General features: G+C 34.9%; 1 protein-coding gene across 2 annotated transcripts in view; it reads left to right on the top strand.

Moving 5' to 3' along the window:
* Positions 1-18,330, top strand: part of Mrtf (Myocardin-related transcription factor) — a 161,742-nt gene that overhangs the window by 124,398 nt on the left and 19,014 nt on the right. For both annotated transcript variants that reach the window (XM_089633450.1, XM_089633449.1), the window contains exons 2-3: positions 9,268-9,612; positions 17,106-17,171. In XM_089633450.1, coding sequence (XP_089489576.1) covers positions 9,375-9,612; positions 17,106-17,171 — 304 coding nt within the window. In that variant the 5' untranslated portion in view covers positions 9,268-9,374. The remainder of the gene's footprint in view (positions 1-9,267; positions 9,613-17,105; positions 17,172-18,330) is intronic.

Below are 18,330 nucleotides of genomic sequence, written 5' to 3' on the forward strand. Positions count from 1 at the left end.
ATGATGATAATTTTAATGTATTTTACACGCCTACATCAAGATTTTCCATTCGGAGTGGTTTCGGCTTATCTTGTCAGGGTTCCTAGCATAGACTTGACGTACTAATTTCGGCCTAAGTATACCATCTAGTCTAGTAGAAGATGGCTTTAAACGCCGAAACATTGTCACAATAATACAAACTAAAATACTTGTAGAACTTAATAATAATAGCTGTATGATTATTTTAAATTATAAATAATTAAGTTTTACCAACTAAACACAATAACAATAAATAGTATTGTAGATCTATGTTCATAAAGTAGGTATGTATCTAAGAGCTTTCACCCGGTGACTGGAGAAAGCTATGACATTATTGCTAAATAGTTACTAACACTGCTTGACTTATATTGAACTCTCCATATATTGCATCCATCAGTGACATACATAAGCAATGCGATATTAATTCGCAGATTTTTTTTGGCTGCCTTATCTAGTTTTGCATATTAGCTGTAATAGATATTTAGATACTAATCAAAAGTTGACAATCAAATTGTAAAATGTACATTTGTTAAACGTTTATTGCTGCCACCGGAATTTGAGCTCCGGATTCATCCGCTGCATGGACAACTGCTATACTTCCGTGATCAACCAATACATTTTTCAATATTTATGTGATTCTTATCACCGTGCAATATATATTCAGTTTATTGACACAAACGTTCAATATGCTGGTTCTGAAACCCTTTAATATAGCATGCATGTTTAGGTCCCTTCTATTTATTTTTATTTAGATCTAAGCAAATCAATCATCCATAAATAAACAATGCGGAGTTCTAGTTGCCCATACGTTTACATAATATTTGGTTCAGTGGGCACGCTGTATGAATGAGTCCGCCTTGTCAATCGACAATACGTTTAGCGTAATTTATATTTGGGCTTAGTTGCGTAACATTTTCCCAGCCTTGGTTGTTACCTTTGACAAGCTGCTGCCCAGATTGCACGACCAATTGCATGCGAGCTCAGAATTGAACGAAAATGTATTTTTTTAGTAAAATCCTTCATGTCGTTTAACTCCTGGAGCCTCTGATATTTTGCGGGAAATATTTTCCCATACAATCGATTGCATATAAATTTGCTGTTTCTGAAATATTTCTAAATTAAATACAGTATTAAAACTGGACCATTCAGATTTTAGTAATACAAAGACACACGCAATTAAAATTATTAAAATTTTAAACGCAAACATGATGTTTTTAAAGTCGCTAACCAATGATTTTTATCGTGTAAACTGTAATTACCGCTTTACATGAAACTAAAAACATTCAATTTGACAAAAGTATTATAAAAGTAATAGTCTCACTTCACTTAAAAAAAATATTATGTTTAAAATTTTGCGAACCTCGACATATTATATTAATAACATTTTCAGGAGTCTCTTTTGTATGCAAACTGAAAGCGTGATTTCCTCTCGTTCGAACACTGTTTAAATTATATATCTCACCCTAATACAAAATAAGATGTCAGGCTGGGAGAAATCTCTTCCAAATTTGCCCCAGGGGTTAAAGTGGTCTTTCACCAACGCGACCTGACAGATCCAAAACATTTAAGTTTGTTATAAGTAATCAGTTAGTTTTATGTATTTGATATAACTCTATCCACACGAATTATCCGCCGACCCGAACGCGTTTCATGCGTTTTCCCCGGGACATGTTTAATTTACAAATAAATAGGAATTTGCTAAATACGAGTGTTGCATTTAAAAAGTATGTATATTCTTATTGTATTTCCTTTTAAAATGTAACGCCACTTTCTGATTATTTGTAACTTTATGAATTTTATATCTTTCCGCCGGGGAGAGTCCCACCTTTCCGGCCGTGTAAAGCCTCCCGGACGGTTACAGCCTGTAAACATCTCACCCTTCCGCCCTTAATGGAACGCCCCACCGGATATTGAGTTATCCCCCGGGTATCGGCTTTCTCCGAAAACAAATAATGGAGAAGATCCGGAAACGGGCATTTGTCCAATCTATTTGGTACCTGCATATTTTTACGACAGGATTCTAGCTAATTTCTCAATTAATTATTTATCTAGCTCAACTTCCTATTTGAAATGATATATTTGACAGTATTAGGTACTTACCTGTTTTCCGATATCGTGCTTTTTATCTTATCTAATTTCACGTTTAATTCTCTTAATTATATTGATCTCAAATATGAGTTACCCTACAAACTTATTTGATATTCTGCATCGGAGTTGAAGTCTTACACTAATATTGGCCCATCAATGTTGGGGAGGAATACCCCTGCGTACCTATGAACTGTCGAGAGTTCAGTTTTCTTTCCGATAATATTTTTTAATAATTAACCCCTCCCACTAATTTTTCGCTTTTAGGAACAACTCATAGGTCTCATAGAAATCGTTTTGTCTTCTTTTCTGTCATGGTGAGACATGTGATCTAAACGGTGGTAGAAAGAGAAAACACAACGCTTTATATTCAAATCTATAAGTTAACCACAGAAAAATGTTCACGTATACCCTTACGAAACCAGTTTCCGACCGCGATTTGAAAAGAAAAGTGTGTGTTTTTTTTATTAATTCTTTTACACGAAACGACAAAAAAGTGAGGTGGCAATAATACATTTAGCTAGTAAAATATGTCTATGTTTTTTTTTCGTAAACGATTATTTCAGTTACATAATATACATAAGGCGAGCCATTTAAAAAAAACTTTTTATGTTTGCATTAAAAAAATATTATAATTATATTTTTATTTTTACCTTTCAAAATTAGTTTATAGAGTTCGGACACTTTTAGAAATATTCCATTTCTTTGGATTTTATTGCACAGTGGAAAAAATCTAACCGTCTCACAGTATATGCCAGAGTCCTAATAATATAATCGATTCCGTCAAAGTTTCCAAGTAGGTTCCTAGTTCAATGTTTAAATTGAATGATAAATGAATTAAATCGCCATGACCTACGTGAAACATTGATATGTAAAGTTTAGTAAATTCAACAAAATTCTGCATGGGCGTTAACGACCCACGCTGGAGTCAATTTAATTCCGGTAATGGCAGCCTCACAAAAGCAAGCCTCCAATTCATCTTACAACCTTGAATTTTCTAATATTTTTTATCCAATGCCATTAATTATAATTATTAATTTGTAAGATGTGATACATTGATGTATTTTATACAATAAAGGCAATCCTATATATTTGTTAATACATAGCAATCTCAATGAGAAGGGCCGTGGATTTATTTTACTCCCAATTTTAGTAAATTATCTGTTGCGTACCATAATCACGGAGGAAGAAAGGGAAAGGAACCAATTCGGAAGATAAAGAAGGTATTCGATATTTTACGGTCAAGTCTCTATCTTCTAAACTTATATTATGTAAGAGAAATTTAAATTCCGAATGTTTGCGATATTTTAGGGTTATGTCTCTATCTTCTAAACTTATATTATGTAAGAGAAATTTAAATTCCGAATGTTTGCGATATTTTAGGGTTAAGTATCTATCGTCTAAACTTATTATTATGTAAGATAAATTTAAATTCCGAATGTTTGTGATATTTTAGGGTTAAGTCCCTATATTTTAAACTTATATTATGTAAGAGAAATGAAAATTCCGAATATTGTGATATTTTAGGGTTAAGTCTCCATTTTCTAAACATCTAAACTTATATTATGTAAGAGTAATTTAAATTCCGAATGTTTACGATAGTCTTGCAACTGATTGAAGGTGGAAAGCATGTATTACACCTTTTGCGGTTCTTGCCGCTAGAATTCTAGATTATTTAGGCACATGCTGGGTAAACATGATAGTATGAAAGCAAATATTTTTACCAATACATTTTCATCCATTTCTTCAGTACTTGGCTTCAATTAGCTTATCTGACGCACGAGGCTGTTATTATTCTGATAAGGGAGGGTAGCGAAATTAGACAGTTCACACTCTGGTAGAGTGCTTTCGGAAATGAATACAATATTAGATAGCGGGATATCGGAGTTGGTACTTAATACCGATCTACTTGGGATTCTCTCCTTAAGTAATTTCCAATTATTCCGTTCTCTTGCCATCATCTTCACCCCCACCCCTCCATCCTCCATTACCTCATTCTATTCATGATATTCATGATTAGATAAAAGCATTTTCCACTCGTTCCGTGGTCTCCCTGTTCTTCGATCTTCTGTCCGCGATTAAGATATTATTATTATTTTTTGGGAAATTTAATATAATCCCTTTCAGTACCTAACTATATTATCTAGGCGATGCTTTAACCCCTCAGGGCTCTTTTTTAATATGAAACATGGTATTTTCTCTTTCTAACGCTGTTTAGATAACGATAGTAAGGGATACACAACAATTTCTGTGAGAACAAAGCCCGAGTTGTTCCCAAAAACGAACAAATTAGCCCGAGGGGTTAATATACTGTGATATATTTTTTATGCGTCTTTTAAAGTTTTCAATGCTAGTTACAAACCTTGGATTATTCATTCATAGATTCACTCTCAACCACTTTAGTCTCTTAGACGCATCAGCCTTGGCCGACTGCGGCAACAATTTGTTTTTGAGTCATAAGTTGTCCCTTACGCAGAAATCAGCCAATACGCATGACCGATGTGTGCTGTTGTATACTAAAAGGAAAATTTAAAACTGAAATCTTTTTTATGTTTGTTAGCCAATATAGACAATCACATAGAAGAGCAGTAGTTCAATAATATCTGTTGCCAACGTATATATGTAGATAGCTTGTTGATATACGTTAACCTCAATTTGATTTATTGTCTTTGTGTGATGACAACGCTGACACATACAAATCGCATGGATAACGCAAGATGCAAGCTAATATTTCATGCCTTTGCATCTCCTGGTTACATTTGTATTAAATTATCTGTTTTCTTACATTTAAACCGTCATGAATGCCCACAGTCCATAATGCAAGCAGTAGGCAACAATCAATGCTTGTGGTTGATGATCTTCCATCGTAATATGGACACAGATTTATCGATCGAATTCTAATCGTCTCAGCAACTCTGATTAATATAGCGATTCAGGTAGTACCGACGCCATTAATCAATATATACACTAGGAAACTACAAGTGCTTTTGTGACTGTTTTTGTTCTTTTTAAAATTTTTAAAATGCCTGTCTCTAATTTTCTGCTGGATTTTATTTTTGAAGGTCGACCTGTCGCTCTCATCGTGACAATTTTTGAGAGAGTGTCAAACATGATAGATTTAAGTTTGTTTTTCTCGAATTTATTTTCTATTTGAAGATGCCACGTGTGCCGTGATTTAATAGTTAGATGTTTAATGTGGGAAGGTACCAGGAAACGTGACCAGGTGACGTAGAAACATGATGCTGGATGCCCGGAGTCTATCGTCATCAATACCGAGATGAATACCGCGAGCCTCGCGTGGGAAGGCTACTGTAGTCTCTACAGTGACTGGGCACCGACGTGAAGCAAGATAATGTAAACTAGATACTGCGTCTTTGTACTTACCTGCCGTTGCGTACACCGTGGATCGTCATGAAGGTTATGCGTTTTGATATAAGTAGTGTGTAATGAATACGGATTGTTGTGGCGTTTTAATCAGACCTAGTTAAATACATAATAATAATAACATGGCATTTATGTACCGCAGTTTAGTGTCATTTCACTCTCGACGTTGTTCGAATTTCCAAGAAAGCGAAAACGTTGACAAATCTTTTTTTGTGGTGTCCTCGAGAAATTTTTTCATAAGGTTCCCTTAATAATGATAACAATAATAATAATATTTGTATAGCACCGTTTTTTTGGAAAATAACCTCAGAACACAATGCGAACACGAAACTTCAAAATAAATGAGACGATATATCCTTGTAACAAGAGTCGTGTTGCAATAGATATAGGATGCACAATTTATCGCTAAGGGAGTATGACATAAACGAATGGAGCATTTAACAAACGAAAGTAATTTATTTAGCAGATGGCCAAACACAAATCTTTCTGTATTTGAAACTAATCAGAAGACTTTGAAGAAGAAGTGGGAGCCTATTTATTAATTATAAGGTAATAAGTATTAAATTATACATAGTTAATGTACTTATTGCGTCTGTCCTTAAAATGTCTTGGTTAATGTTGTAGGCATCAGTAACAATACTTAATAGGAAGAAAGTGTGTGGAGAGATCAAGAGAAAATAAATAAATCAATAAGTACACGAAGCTCACGAATTGTAATCGAATATTATTGATAAAAGTGAAGTGCAAATAATTTTAAATTATTTATCACGCGAAGAAATTTAACAAATATGTTTTTTATATTAGTAAAGAATCATGGATAAACGTATAAGTGTATTTGAAACTACTACTTCTATTACTGAAACTAAAGTGTCGATGATAACGATATAACGAGCATTGAAAATACTCACTTATACCTAAATTCCATGAAGTTAGTAATAGATAAGCAGATGTGGCGGATCTATTTAACTGCAAGAAGGCTATAATATCAAATATTTTCAATAAATATTAATTAAACCTAGAAAGTCTACTTAGAAGTTTTGCGTGTGCCTGCATCTCTTACTTTAATATCATTATAGAGTTTCTGATCATTTTATACTTTCTGATGTCATTGTATTTGATTTATTGTTTATGGTATATTTATACCATTGTTATTAAATAAATAAATAAATATCACACATTCATCATAATTTCGATTTGGTTTCAGTTTTGAAAGATAAATATTTATTTTAAACTAATTGAATTATCTCATACGACACCTCTTGGAGACACCGTAGTCCCGAGTAATGTATGAATGTGGATTTTGATAAAGTTATAAAAATATTTAACATCTGTTTATGGTGGCATGTTAATTATATATTTAACAAATTATAATTAGATGACTTGTACGGTATTGCCTCCGCCGTAGAGGGCGCGTGCATTGTTCTCTAATTTCTGCAAACTATCTTGTATGCAGACATTGCAGACGCACCAGCGCTATAAGATAAAGAGATTACCATTAACATTATTGGTTTCCTCCCATTCTGTCGATGCTGCTGACGATGAGAACCTGACGTCGATACTTGTTGTAAGCTACGTGAGAAATTAAACGTATCTCTTAGAATGTGACGGAGATGGTCGGCATTTGTTTTGATTTATATGAGTGGAAAGAGTTTTGTCTCTGAACTCAAAGGTCGGTGTTTTTAAAACCAGATAAAATTTACTTTTGTTGTTTAGTTTCAGAACTTTAAATGAATTTATTCATTGTCGTCCTGGTAGTACAGCACGACCGTCTTAAATTATCGGCATTATTGGCTATTAATCGACTTTCGCAGGCATGATATTTTACAGTTCTAGTCGACTAAAAGTCATTTTGGGCCAGTTCTTTTGCAGAACTTGAACAATTCATTAAATTTGGAGGTTCTATTTAAGTAACAATCCGGAGATCGCGGGTTCAAATCCAGGCGTGCGCAAGTAAATTATATTTGTTTTTTTTTTGTTTTATTAAAAATGTATTCATTTAAATAAATACATAGTTTATTTGCGGCCACAGTGGAAGATACTATCAGTATCGCTCTGGTATAAGACGTTTGGTGACCAGGTCTGAATAGCAAGGTACTTCCCAACCTTCCTCTTCTATATCTGCTTCGCTTCCCCACTACCTTCTGCCTCACGACATTCCCCAATTGGGGATGCCATAGTATCACTGGTTCCAATCGGTTGGAAATTGGTCAATTGGTTTGGTGTTCACATAAAAAATTTCCATTATTACTCCTTTATGTAATATAACTTTAACAGAACTTGAATATTAACTTTGACATTTCAATTTGACAATACCTTAGATAAGGTTGTCTACACGTTGATGAGACCATTTGTAACAATCTAGTACCTTAGATAAAGTTGTCTACATGTTTATAAGACAACCTCTTAGATAAAGTTGTCTATATGTTGGTAAGACAACATTTAATAATATAATATCTTAGGTAAAGTTTTCTTCATGTTGATAAGACAACCGTTAAATATATAATATCTTTGGTAAAGTGTTGAAAAGACAACCTTTAAAAATATAATAAAGGTAATGTTGTAATCTTTAAAAAGTAAAGTTTTATGCATGTTGATAATACAATCTTTTAATATATAATATCTTAGATAAATTTGTCTGCATGTTGATAAGACAACCGTTAAATATATATTTATTATCTTGGATAGAGTAGTTTATATGTGGTTATGACAACCTTTAATAATATAATACCTTAGATAAAGATATCTACATGTTGATAGACAACTTTTAATAATACAATAAAATTTCAGTTAGGCAACTAACCTTCGCCCTGTTCTCATGAGTATCCTCCTCTTTGCAGTTTAATTGGACCTCTCGAGTGAGTGGTGAATGCGAAGTTGACATCCGGTCTCCCGTCCGAAGGCGAACAACCTTAGTGTGAGTGTATGTGTGAATGTGCGTGGGGTTGGGTGGGTGGCACTACCTGTATCTCCCACGAACTTATCATTATTTCATTCAACTTGTTTTTGTTTGTCAACGGGTACACAATTTCGTAACAACTATGCATTATAAATTAGCATTACTTATCATTATTTAAGTATACGCGAGCAAAGATGACGTTTCATTTCGACCATTTTACCGTGTACCAAACTTACCACAAACGAATATTTTCTTGTTACAAGGCGTCATTGTATACAACGATCTTTATTTCCAGGAAAAAATGTTAAAATACTTATTTGAACAGTAATAATTATTGGTCAACTGTTGACCAATAATTTATATATTTATCACCCGCGAGGATAATATGTAGGTGTTATACGGTATCGGTAATCATTATCATTTATCGCCATTTAGCATTTGAACCTAGATAATATTTACGTAGAATTTATGTTTTACTTTGTTGGAAATTTATGGAAGTTGTTGATTTGAGATGAACAAGTGATTGTGATATTTGGCCTCACCCTAGAACTATGATCATAGAAATAACACGTAATTTTTATTTGCGTCCTGACTGGTTTTGCTTTTCTACGGGTATTTACATACCTACTGTCAGAGCTTTAAAACCATCGTCACTTTTAGTACCTCTCAGTGGTACTAAAAGACCTGACAAATACAATAATTACTTACTGTTTATGGGTCCTTTATTCGTGGTTCTAATTAGATACAATTAAGGAGAGTATTCATATAGATACATATCTACAAAAACTTTAATTTGTGGGACAGTTTTAATAATTATGTTTACAGAATTATGTTATATGTAATTCGGTAGAAATTCGGTATTAATGTCTGTTTTTAAATTGCAGAGTCGACGCACAGCCCCGGTTCGGAGGGCGGGTCGTGGCGGGTGACCCTCGACGAGGACCTCGTGCAGACCCTAAGCGCCATCTTCCCGTGGTTCGGCGCCCCGGCCATGGGCGGCCAAGGGGGCGGGGGCGGCGGGCCGGGGGGCGCTGCGGGGGCGGCGCCTCCGCCCCCGCCGCCGCCGCCACCGCCGCCGCCGCTGGACCCGGCCGGCGCGCGCCCGCACGCTCAGCGTGGCCAGCACGCCCAGCACGCCACGCACGCCCAGCGCGGCCAGCGTGTGTCCCCTCCAAAAGCGCAGGTGGACGCTAGTCCGCTGCAGCACGCAATGGACAAGAACAAGGAGTGTGAGTATTCCCTTCAATTAATTATTGTGAACATACTCTTATTATCCCTAGGCGCGGCGAGACTACCCAGGGAGACTGAGTGAGAGAGTGTAGATGACTTTGGTAGATACCTTTTATCTTCGTGTAGGTTTTTAAGTCCTACCCAGATGATAATTTCGGAATGGAATCAAATGATAACGAATATATATTCTGTGCCCTCTTAATCAATTTGTATTGAATTTCATTTTATACTTAAAACTCCACACAGGACGCCCTGAGGAAAATAATTTCCCCCAGGACCTACGTTATCTTTAGGGGATGCTGTGTGTAGGGTCTTTATGTTGAGAGGAAGGAGTGAACATGGATCTTGAAGAGACTCTTGTTGTAGACGGGAGGAAACACAGTGGCTGGAAAATCGTTCCACAGTCGAGCTGCTGAACTCAAGAACGAATCGTAGAAACGAACTGTGACAAATGGCAATCGTTTACAAATGTGAGGCGCGCGATTGGCGTGTTTCCCAACAGCACCGGTGCCGAAGGGATCAATGTCGATAGTGCCTGGTTCATGAGAGTATCTGCCATTGAAACACAGCCTGTGCTTTAAACTCTAAAGATTGAAATCCGTTTGTTAAGATAGGGAACCTATCAATTTTGTTAAATTTATGCACTATCACCACGTTTTTGCCTTTTTTGGCATATTCACTATGTTACGTAGTATAGGCATAGATCCCAGTAAAATTTTATACATACAGTCGAGCAGATTATTCTGATGTCTAATATCTACGTAATCTATTATCGTACTACATATCTTGCTTGCATCCTTGTTATTAGTACTTTACCTAATGATTGCTAATGAATCTTGTCGTTTTGGCAAACCTCGAAGCTTTTCTTCTTTTGTGACGCTACTAAGAGTTCTTACTCATCCCCGACGGTTGTCGTTTGGCACTTTTGTTTTAAGCTTTACATTCCTGGCTGCTATTTTCATCTTTGCACTTTGGTTTAACCAGTTCACAGATGCATCAAACTTCATCTTCCGTGTAGATTTATGCTATTATATTCCCCCCTGTGATATACACAATAAACAGTAGAAAATTGTGCAACATTGCATTCATTTCTAGCCATTACCACCCAAGAGGCCTATAAGCCAATGGAACATATCAGGAGGTCTAACACGGAAGATAGATAAAGCCCTATGTCAATATGATATTGACGAAATCTATGGTCAGTTAGCGATATTCTGACAGTCGATAGACAAAATCCGCTACTTTTAGCGCGGTGTCGGATAAGCTGTCAACATGCACAACTTTTTTATATAATGAACGGGGGTGAACTAACTAAGTTCTCAGACCTGAAAGAAATCTTATACACCATCCATAGACTTAATTAATTCATCTAAAACGCGATCAATTGATTCCGTTCCAGCTTCGAGAAAAAAAGTTGTTAGTCAAAAAGTACATGCGAACTGTCGACGTGTATTAAAGTTAATATTTCAATTTGACAATATTAGTATTTTAGACTTTTACGTTGTCGTCTGACGTTTAGGAATGTCAATTCATAGAGAGATGCATTATTGTTGAGAGTGTATATCGATTCTGATTTATTGCGTCAATCAACATCGGTCTGGATATCAATCATCGCGACCGTGCTCGGGAAATGGCATAAAATCATCGGTAGTTACGCCTATCGATCCGATATTGTAAAGATAGCGATTTCACTGTGCTAAACCCTCAAGATGCTTACGGAGTATTATGGAAGAGGGAAGAGGAGAGTTTATTAAGTTCATCAGATTTGGTTACTAAAAGTATTTTAGAGTTATTTTTTTTTTTTAAATACCTTTCTTTTAACAGGGTAACCCATTTAAGTTATATCACCTTTTTTTTAAATTATTTATTTTCAACATGTTACAATATTACACATAAGAAATAATACATGAAAGAAAAAAATCCCCATAAATTACTTTGTAGTTGTTTTCCCCTTGAAAATACATAACTTATTTTACAAAGATAAAATAAATTAAAGCATTTTTTTAAAATATAAAACAGACATCAAGTCTTGGATCATCAGCCAAGACAATTCTAAAATCAAAAATTTTATAAAAATTCCCTCATAAGTATGTACTCCAACTAGATGCTGATTAACCAATTTATCGTTTATTATTATTATTTATTATTTATTATTTTTTATCATTTTCACAATGTCATTTAATGTAATGAAATATTATATGTATCAAAAAATATGTAAACATTAATTTATGTATTAAATACGTCTGTCTCGACACAGGTTTATCCTAGTGAGACAGACATCGAAAAAAAACCTGTAAAAAACTTTATATTGATAGTAAAAAAGTATCTAAAACAATAAACAATAAAAACTATGTATACCTACATGCATAAGAGGTATAGTCTAAAGAGATAAGTAACATAATATATACTATAAAATATATATGTAGTTGGATATTTGATATTATGTTTTAATTTATTAATTTAATGTAATATTTGTGTGGCATGTATTTAGTACCAACCATGCATCGACTTATTCGAATGCTGCTTTTGGCAAGTTTTGTTGCAATGTAGCTAAACGAACAATCTGTAATTCCTGCTTAGTCTCGCCTCCCAAAAGCGTTTTTCTTTTGTAACTGTTAATTTATTATTATCTATTTTAAAAAAAATACATAAACCGCATTCATAATAACTCGCTGTACCCGGCGGATTTGCACCAGTAACGCACGTGACAGTTCCGTCTCGTGTCCGTCGCTTCCGACGCACGTCCGGCCGGCTGCACCGCTACTCGACGCCGCGTCTTCGGCATGACAATGTGATCCTCCCGGTCTCTGGTCTCGGACTTCAACCGGACCGTCAACACCGCGGTCCTTCGGGCCCGGCTGTGTCAGCACGGATAGTCAACGCGTATCCTCGATGGCAAATTGACGCGAAATTATGAATAATTATTGAATAATATTTTCGTTCGACCGTTAAAAGCAATCCTTGTTATTTTGTTGTGTTGAGAAGACTTATAGCTTGTGATGTAAATATTGATGTTTTTCAATTTTTACTAAACATTTATTTTTATAATAAATAATTAGTATCTAGACATTTCTTTGAACGCCGAACTCTGCTCGTGAAGTTCAAGTTGTGCAGTGATATTTTTTTAGTATTTGTGTCCATTTTTGAGGCGGTTTTGGGTACCGTAGTTCTGGGAACCATTTATTGGATAGCCAACATAGGTCACCCAAGTGGTTCGCTACGTTTGGTGGATTAGCAGGGGTGCCCGGGTTCATCGAGTGAGTTGTGTTCAGGATGCGCCTGCCGATCGGGAGAGGCTGGTTTGGGGAGACTTTTTGACCTCTCCAACCTCTTTGACGCATCGCCTTGCACTTCAGCGGGAGGGATAGATTCATAAGTACGTCACTCCTGGATACACTAATCCCTAGATTCCTACCCACCCCTCATACCTTTTTCCTTCCCAGAACTTCCTCTCTTTCCAAAAAAATTCCCTCCAATTTGTTTCCCTCGGGCCCTCCAGTGTGGGGTTAAAGTTTGCAAAATGAAATGCGGCACGCTGAATGTACCGGGCCATGATAAAATTGGTAAACGCATTAACGATCACTTTGATAATGCCTTCGAAGAACAAAGGTGTTTTAATGATGTTTAATTTCAGTTATAAAAATGTGTGTTTGTAGAAATACGATTCCATATCATGTAGTTGTTTTGTTCCACAAATTAATATTTATTTTGTCGACGTCTCTGGTGTACTTCTAATGTCTTAAACGTGCTTCGAATCAACAATGAAGGAATGTAAGTATTCGCACTTGCATCATAATACAAATTTTAAAAAATGCACCTTTCGTGATATGCGTTTATTTACCGTCTTTGCACTTAACGTAAAACTGGAAACTTATATTATATTTATATTTAATCTTTTATTATGCTTGAATATGAAATTACTGCGCTTTATAAATAAATTCGTTTCGTAAGACCTTATCCAGTCTACATTCATTTATTTTCTGGCCCACTTCGAAGAGTAAACAAGGCAGTTTTTCACGTTGATGCGACGCTACTCCCAATAATGCGAATCGTCAACTAAATGTGTACTACTTCAATTTAACTAAATAGCTTTTACTAGCATATTATAAGAGTGTATATGATGCTAGTTATAAATAGTACAAGTGAAAAACAACTTATCATCTTTAATTAATCTCTAAACAGTATAAAATATGTCTGTTTGTGCGCTTAGTTCTTCTACACTACGGACAACTGATTTTGATGGGGTTTTCACTATCATTTAGATAATTTCTTCCGGAAGGTTTATGTATATTATAAAACATGCATATGAAATATATATAAAAAGTAGAGAAAAAACTGACGTTTTGTAATCAAGTCGTAAAAAATATTTTCGGGTGCTTACATTGCTAACGCTGGCTAAACCTTATGAGATACATCAAAATTATGTACTAAGGAATTGTATATCATAAAGAGGCCTCACAACCTCAAAACTTAACCCCAAACCATTTATAAGTCCCTGAGCAACACCGGGTACACGTCAGCCAGTCTAGGATATTATACGTACTAGGATTAGATATAGCACTAGGATAGGATTATTATAGTTATATCTAACATCAAATACAAAGTTTACATTACATTATTTTTTGAGTCTACTAAATTAGTAGATAAAAATATAACGGGAACTTGAATTTCCCCCTTTTTTAAATTTCATTCATTCATTCAAAATACCATTATTAATTAATGTGATTTACTTTAAATTAAAAAAAAAATAATAACAGATATTTTAATGGGATCCAAATATTAGCTGTCAATACATAACTACATTTATTTATCATCCTGAGAATTAATAGTATAAAAAAAAATTGTCATCCCGAGAATTAGTAGTATAAAAAAAATACTTGTCATCCCGAGGATTAGTAGTATAAAAACAATTTATTTGATATCCCGAGAATTAGTAGTATGAAAACAATTTATTTGTTATCCCAAGAATTAGTAGTATGAAAACGATTTATTTGCCATCCCGAGAATTATTAGTATAAAAACGGTTTATTTGTCATCCCGAGAATTAGTAGTACAAAAACAATTTTTTAATTGCTAATAAGTTTGTCATTTTTTTATGCCGGCAGATTCGCCCCATCGAACACGATATCAATATTACGTTTTTTTGTATAGTTTTGTTAGTTCCTTTGCTCGTTCTTAAATAATCTTTTGTGTTAAAGGGGGCGTGAATCTGCACCGACTGCCGGTCTAACGAAGGTCTTCTCATCGGAATTTTATTATTTTAGCGATACACTCCAATAATAACATTTTTGTTGTGACGGGCAGAGAAAAAGTTTTACTAAACGAGCGGGAGGCACCGCGCACCGGTATCATAATCTTAGCCAATGCCAAGATTCTTCAGAATGATCGGTCGTTCTCATAACGATCGAGATTATTAATCGATTATCAAGTCGGTGCGTTAGTGGCCGTGCTAATAATAATAATACAAAGTATACTAACGGATCGGCATTATTTAATCCGCCCGGCTTTCGTTCATTGCTCCGATACGTGCTGGGACTGCGAAGAAAACGAAATTTCGGCCGCCATGTGCCAAAGAAAACAGCTGACGGCGTGCGGCCATCTTGGATTCGAGCGCGACGCGGGCGACGTCTGGCGCCGGAAAATCCCCCAATTAAAATAATGCTTAGGGATCCCTTTGATTTTTTTTACTCAAAAATGTTACTCGTGCGATGCCGACTATATAATTTTCATTTTGATAATTTCAACGAATTTCGCCATATTTTCACTAAGAATAATTTTATAAGAACGAAAATAAGTTAATCAAAGGAAACTGTCACAGATAATCTTAAAAGTTGTTTCTTATATGCGTTCATAAATTTATTATTAACAAAAATATATTTTTTGCATTTTACATTATTATTTTTTTTAGAGTAATTAAAAGTTGTATTTTAATTCTACTCGAGCGAAACGATAGGAAAAGCTTAAATTTATCCAAATATGTTTTTTGGTATTCGTGATGTAAATCACCGATTCATAGTTAAGATTATACGGAAATAGTGATTTCATATAAAGCTTCGCCTTAAGGCTAGCACAATTTTTTATCTGAATGGGTATTTATAACAGAACATCAAATTAATTGGAGATTATTTTAGTATATTTTTTGTTATGACTTCTTGAACAATTTCTGTAGAGATCAGACTGGTTTTATATGCTGCACCCATCGACCAATATAAACGCTGCACCCCAACTTATAATGACATATTTGTAGAATAGAATGTACAAAAGCATAATATAAATATTATTTACGGTGTATTGACTTGAAGTTAGTTACGTATCGAATTTAAAAATTAAATCTAAATGTCATCCAGACTTTGTTGCATCTTTTTAAACAAACATTAATAAATATCTATTTTAAAGTCTTTTTTTCAGACAGTTTAATAATACGAAATAATTGTTTTTAATACTTTTCTAAACTTCCATACAAACAGTTAGTTCGTTCCTCTTATAGCCACTTCGTGTATTAATTAGTTCCTTTTTACAGCCTGCACAGAAAGTTGGTTCGTTCCTCTTTTAGCCACCTCGTGTATCAGTTAGTTCCTTTTTACAGCCTACGCAGAAAGTTTGTTCGTTCCTTATTTAGCCACCTCGTGTATCAGTTAGTTACTTTTTACAGCCTGTACAGAAAGTTGGTTCGTTCCTCTTTTAGCCACCTCGTGTATCAGTTAGATCCTTTTTACAGCCTGCACTGAAAGTTTGTTCGATGCTCTTTTAGCCACCTCATGTATCAGTTAGTTCCTTTTTACAGCCTACGGAGAAAGTTTGTTCGTTCCTCTTTTAGCCAACTCGTGTATCAGTTAGTTTCCTTTTACAGCCTACGCAGAAAGTTTGTTCTTTCCTCTTTTAGCCACCTCGTGTATCAGTTAGTTCCTTTTTACAGCCTACGCAGAAAGTTTGTTCGTTCCTCTTTTAGCCACCTCGTGTATCAGTTAGTTCCTTTTTACAGCCTACGCAGAAAGTTTGTTCTTTCCTCTTTTATCCACCTCGTGTATCAGTTAGTTCCTTTTTACAGCCTACGCAGAAAGTTTGTTCGTTCCTCTTTTAGCCACCTCGTGTATCAGTTAGTTACTTTTTACACCCTGCACAGAAAGTTTGTACGTTATTATTATATTTTTATCTCTCCGATAGTCACAGTTTTATAATTTTATTTTAGTCATTTTGTACATCATCTAAGTTTACAAATGTCTAATTTATTATTATTTTTATATGAATATTATTACATTTTCTTACTTCTCGCGTTTTGTTAAGGACACGAAATAAAAGAAGTACGGGAATAAACGTGCTTCGATTAATAAACCTAATCGGTTGTTTCATAAAATTATCTATGCCAAGAAAAAAAATACAATAAAACCTTGAATGTTTTGTGAATCATCACGATAAAATAATTGAATTAGTAATCTACACGAGTAATAATGTTGTATTGAATGTTCAACTAATGATTGTGTGTTGTCCACAGCCCTGAAGGTGAAGTTGATGCTGAGGAGACCCCTAAACCAGCTGGTCGCCCAAGGCATCATGCCACGTAAGTACTTTAATTAATATACAGATTGACAAGAACTTTAGACTAGCCCACATGTACCACGTGGTATACACTCTCCCGTACCCTCTAACTTACTCCCCCAATCAATTACAATCCCACCTTTATTTCACCCCAATTTCCAAAACTGATTTGAAACGTTTTTGGACATTCCTCTTGTTTTGAAAGTCAAGTGTGCAAAATTTCATCAGTCTCGGAATAAAACTGTAGATTTCAAAACAACCCACCCGACTTTCCATTGTTTAGTTATCAATAACTTGTTGCAAGTTTAAATATCTGGATAACGATGAATAAAGTGTAATATTATAAGATGGATGTTCGAATATTTGAAGTATACTTGACTTTGCTACAAACTAGGTACCTACCCGCTTCGTAAAACTTCCAATAGGTAGGTACTTCATAATTTCATCGGCCGTTTTATCTTTAAATCTCGGCAGTAAAAAAAACAGTATAATATCTATCGTTCTCTCTCTGTATTCTTTTAATATTATAATGCGATAAAATAATGTCGGGAGCTTTTCAAATAAGCTCTAATTTATTTCAACACTTGGGAATGTTTTGGCGGCTATTTTTGGACGCGCCGGGTAACCAACCAACCAACTGCAGGTATTACATAGAAGAAACCAACAAATCGCTGGAATCATTCTAGGCTAGTGGTGTGCATATTCGAAATATGTCTGTTTAATTGAGTGCTTTTTCGAAACCCATCCTCCCCCAGTTGACGAAATGCTACTTATTTCTGTTTCCACCAAGCAGTAACCGTTTTTGGAGAATGTTGTGAGAGTTTTTCAATAGCCGGTATTTCAGTTGATTTTTAAGCCCGGCTTGAGAAGTATTCACGTTGGTCAAGTTGCTATCGGGTAGGTTTCCCGACAACCCAATCCGACTAATAAAAACATGTAGTCCAGTCATTAGGTGCTGAAAAAAGGGTGTTTTAAAAAATATTTTTAACCAATTTCCTAATTTTTGTAGTGATGATTACCAATCCGTGTTTTGCAAAAAATGATTTAGCCAAAGTTTTAGCCAAAAAATATGAAAAAAAAAGTTTTTTTCTTTGGTTTTTTATTACACCTCAAAACTATCAAATTTGGGAAAAGTATTATTCCGTACTAATGAAATTTCTTATAATTAACTTTTTCGCCAC

Source organism: Hesperophylax consimilis, chromosome 7 (assembly GCF_061612785.1).
Source record: "Hesperophylax consimilis isolate HC1 chromosome 7, BYU_Hcon_1.0, whole genome shotgun sequence".
In the NCBI taxonomy this organism is placed as follows: domain Eukaryota; kingdom Metazoa; phylum Arthropoda; class Insecta; order Trichoptera; family Limnephilidae; genus Hesperophylax; species Hesperophylax consimilis.